We start from the raw sequence: 3,126 nt of genomic DNA, 5'->3' as shown, positions 1-3,126 counted from the left end.
TCTATCTTTTTTAGCTTATTATATTTAAAGGCAGTGTGAATATAAAGTCAGAAGCCATTTTTTAAATTTCTCTACTTAAAAACCTCTTTATTTAAAAATAAAAAATAAAAAAACACCTATACTTTATATTGAAGATGTCTTTACACTTTTTTTTATCTCTCTAAATGTCTCTAACTAAATAAGTATACATGCATCATTTTTCTATGTGCTGGTGTACACTACGAAAAAAATTAATATACTTTCATTTGCCATGTTCCATCTCATAGAATATATGTATACATATACATATACATATACATATATATATATATATATATATATATATATATATATAATAAAACGTAATTTCTTTAGTAAAAAATAATTAACTAATAGGACAATGAGAAATCCTGTCCATACAAACACACAAAACCAGAAAGACATCACAAACGAACTATATATGAAAATGATAATATTATTATTCCATCTCCCAACCCTCTTCTCAACATGGAAGAGAGAGTGAACTTATCTCAGCATGAGTTCTCTTTACCTTAGCAATCAAATCAGCACTTCAGGAACAGCTATCATTCTTCTGTATTTGCATGGCATTTATATAGATCGAACTGGATGGAAAATCAGAAAACCAAAACATAACTTCACAAAAACGGATATATGTGAACTTATTCAAACGCCAAAATGTTGAATAATGAACTTCCCACAGTTCTCAACAAAATCCATGCATAATTTGTGAGGAGAAGCATTAAGTTGGTAACTTTATTATGCAGCATTGTTGCATCATGACTTGGAAGGAAAATCCTGGTCTTTACGTGGATGATGATGATGATGATGATGAGTTTCAGTGGTGTTAGGAGAATGAAAAAGTTTAGGCCTAACCAAGCTGAATGGCACTTTCCCAGATTGGGTCATGAGTTGTTGTGATGATGGATTGAGAGAATTCGCCAAGAGATTTTGAGAACCTGAAGTGAGCATCTGATAGTGGTTGATTTGTCTTGCATTCATCTCCATTGCTGCAACATGTGAAGGGAAATATGGCTGTGTTGCTCCAGAAGGACACACCAAAATCTGAGGAGTACTAGTGTTCCCAGTTGATAGAGCCAAAGTTGATGATGGGATTGGAACTACATTAATGCTGTGTATATCTGTTTGATTAACAAATCCATGGTTTGCCCATTGAGCAACATCACCTGAACTAGCCTCCCATTGGTAACCAAGTGATGGCATGGTGTTCATCAATCCCAAAAACGAAGGATGGTTCGGTCTTGGCAAGAGATTATTTGGAAAAACATGTGCACCATGACAGTGTTTATTATCACAATCACTAGCAGTATTAGCATTGGTATCAGTATTAGTATTAGTATTATTATTAGTATCATCTTCACTTCTGTTTATCCAATTTGCTTTATCACTAACCATTTCTCCTGACTTTGATTTCCACAAAGTGTTTGTGTTTTGGCCTGAACCTTCATTACAAGCAACAAGAGATGGATAACCAAGGGTGAAGTTACCTGGAGGAATTGGAAGTGGTGGAAGTTCATCGATTTCATGTTTTGCTGCATTCAGCAACCAATCAACAACCTTGCTGGGTTGATTCAGTCCAAGCCTATCTTGGAGATCATAGAGATGAATCGCTGTTGGCACTGAAAGCCTCACTCTCCTATCTCTCAGCCCTCTCACCGTGCACACTTTGCTGTGCCTGTCTTTTCCTCCAAAGGCTCGAGACACACGAACAATCCTTGGATCCTTCAGTTTCAGCCATTGAGAAGATGAACTCGATGAAGCCTTTGCCTTTTCATGATCACTCGAAGAAACACCTTCCTGTTTCAGTGGAAAATCTGCTTCTTTTGTACTATTGATCATTGTATTTCCTTCATTCTTGTCTTCCACCTTCAACACTCGACCTCCTAATCTTGAATTGTGTCTGATTCAGAACAAGTCAAGATTGAGAAAAATAAGAACATGTATGTAGAGAGAGATAGGTATATAGATGGAAATTTAACTTCTTACTCATGAAGATGATATGTTCAGTTTTCAGCTATCAAAGTTTACTCTAATTCATAACTAGTTTTCTTCTCCAAGAGCTGAAAAGCTCCATGCGTTTTTCTTCAAATTTTCAATTTTGAAGAGTTAAATTGAATACAACAAACTAGGTCATGATCAGTGTTTGTTATATGGATATGAGAGGAACACATGACAACAAAGAGATTTCTCACTGGCCTAGCCATGGTTACAGAATGAACTGAAGCATACTCTACACTGATGATTTCAAGGGGATTGGAGAGGATAATAATCAAAGAAGAAGAACATATAATAAGAATATGAAAAAATAAGCAATTTCGTTTAAAAGTTGCCTGTATATCAGATCAGATAAAGCTTTGTTGAAAAATAGTGTTTAAGAGAAAGGAAAGGGAAGAATAATGAGTCAAACTAGCATGTGATTGTTCAACGCAGACACAGAATAATCAGAAGAAGTTTCACAACGAAAACGTGCATAATTGAAGAGGGTTATGGATAAACCCTAGATGCAGATGATAAGATAAGTAGTATATGTAGCAAAAAGACGCACGAAAAACCTACCAGTGATTGATGTCATGCAAAGTGTTAGAAGCAAAGAAGAAGAGTGCACCTTATATGTAGCTTTGATGTGAAAATATGGAACTATTTATGAAGGGTTTTTCAAATTTGGGGTTTGCTTTGATTGCATAGAATAAAATGGTGAGGTCGAGTCTGCAGCTTGGAAAAGGAAGATGCCGGAATGGCACCGACCACGCCGCACTGAAAGATAAAGCAGTGGCACATAGGTGGCCACGTGAGATATTACCCTATTGGTCAAATAAATTTAGTACTCTTTCATCTTATCATTTTCTGCTCCAGTTAATCATTGTAATTAGTTGTGGAAGTTCAAAAAGACCAATTCACAACATGTATGGTCGAAAATCTAACCTGAGTCTAAGTTTCACATGAAGTAAAAATTGAGAAGGTTAAACACTATATAAGGATGAAAACTCTTAAATCCATCGTCGTAAGATTTTAGGTTAAGAGTGTTAATATCTTATGTGTGGGTTGGACTTATTTGTTATTGGTGTTGTATTTCCCCGATAATCATCTCTCGAAAGAGTCAACATGTAC

The 3,126-nt window shown here is 35.5% G+C and overlaps 1 protein-coding gene across 3 annotated transcripts; it reads right to left on the bottom strand.

Moving 5' to 3' along the window:
- Positions 1-354: 354 nt before the first annotated feature.
- LOC114181422 (transcription factor TCP13) lies at positions 355-2,802 on the bottom strand. Of its 3 annotated transcripts, none has more exons than XM_028067874.1 (2): positions 2,624-2,802; positions 355-1,918 (listed from the first exon to the last, which is right to left on the bottom strand). In XM_028067874.1, the coding sequence occupies exon 2, from the start codon at positions 1,855-1,857 to the stop codon at positions 775-777; it is 1,083 nt and encodes a 360-aa protein (XP_027923675.1). In that variant the 5' UTR covers positions 1,858-1,918; positions 2,624-2,802; the 3' UTR covers positions 355-774. The 3 variants fall into 3 exon arrangements, with proteins under 3 accessions (XP_027923675.1, XP_027923674.1, XP_027923676.1); XM_028067873.1 differs by having other exon boundaries at positions 2,575-2,801; XM_028067875.1 differs by lacking the exon at positions 2,624-2,802 and adding an exon at positions 2,005-2,513.
- Between the last annotated feature and the right edge of the window lie 324 nt (positions 2,803-3,126).

This window comes from Vigna unguiculata, chromosome 4 (assembly GCF_004118075.2).
Source record: "Vigna unguiculata cultivar IT97K-499-35 chromosome 4, ASM411807v1, whole genome shotgun sequence".
Classification (NCBI taxonomy): Eukaryota; Viridiplantae; Streptophyta; class Magnoliopsida; order Fabales; family Fabaceae; genus Vigna; species Vigna unguiculata.
The sequence above is the reverse complement of the archived record's forward strand: the minus strand, read 5'-3'. Positions and strand labels throughout refer to the sequence as shown.

Coding starts and splice junctions, on each gene's coding strand:
- LOC114181422 (XM_028067874.1), bottom strand. CDS start 1,857: ATGATCAATAGTACAAAAGAAGCAGATTTTCCACTGAAACAGGAAGGT.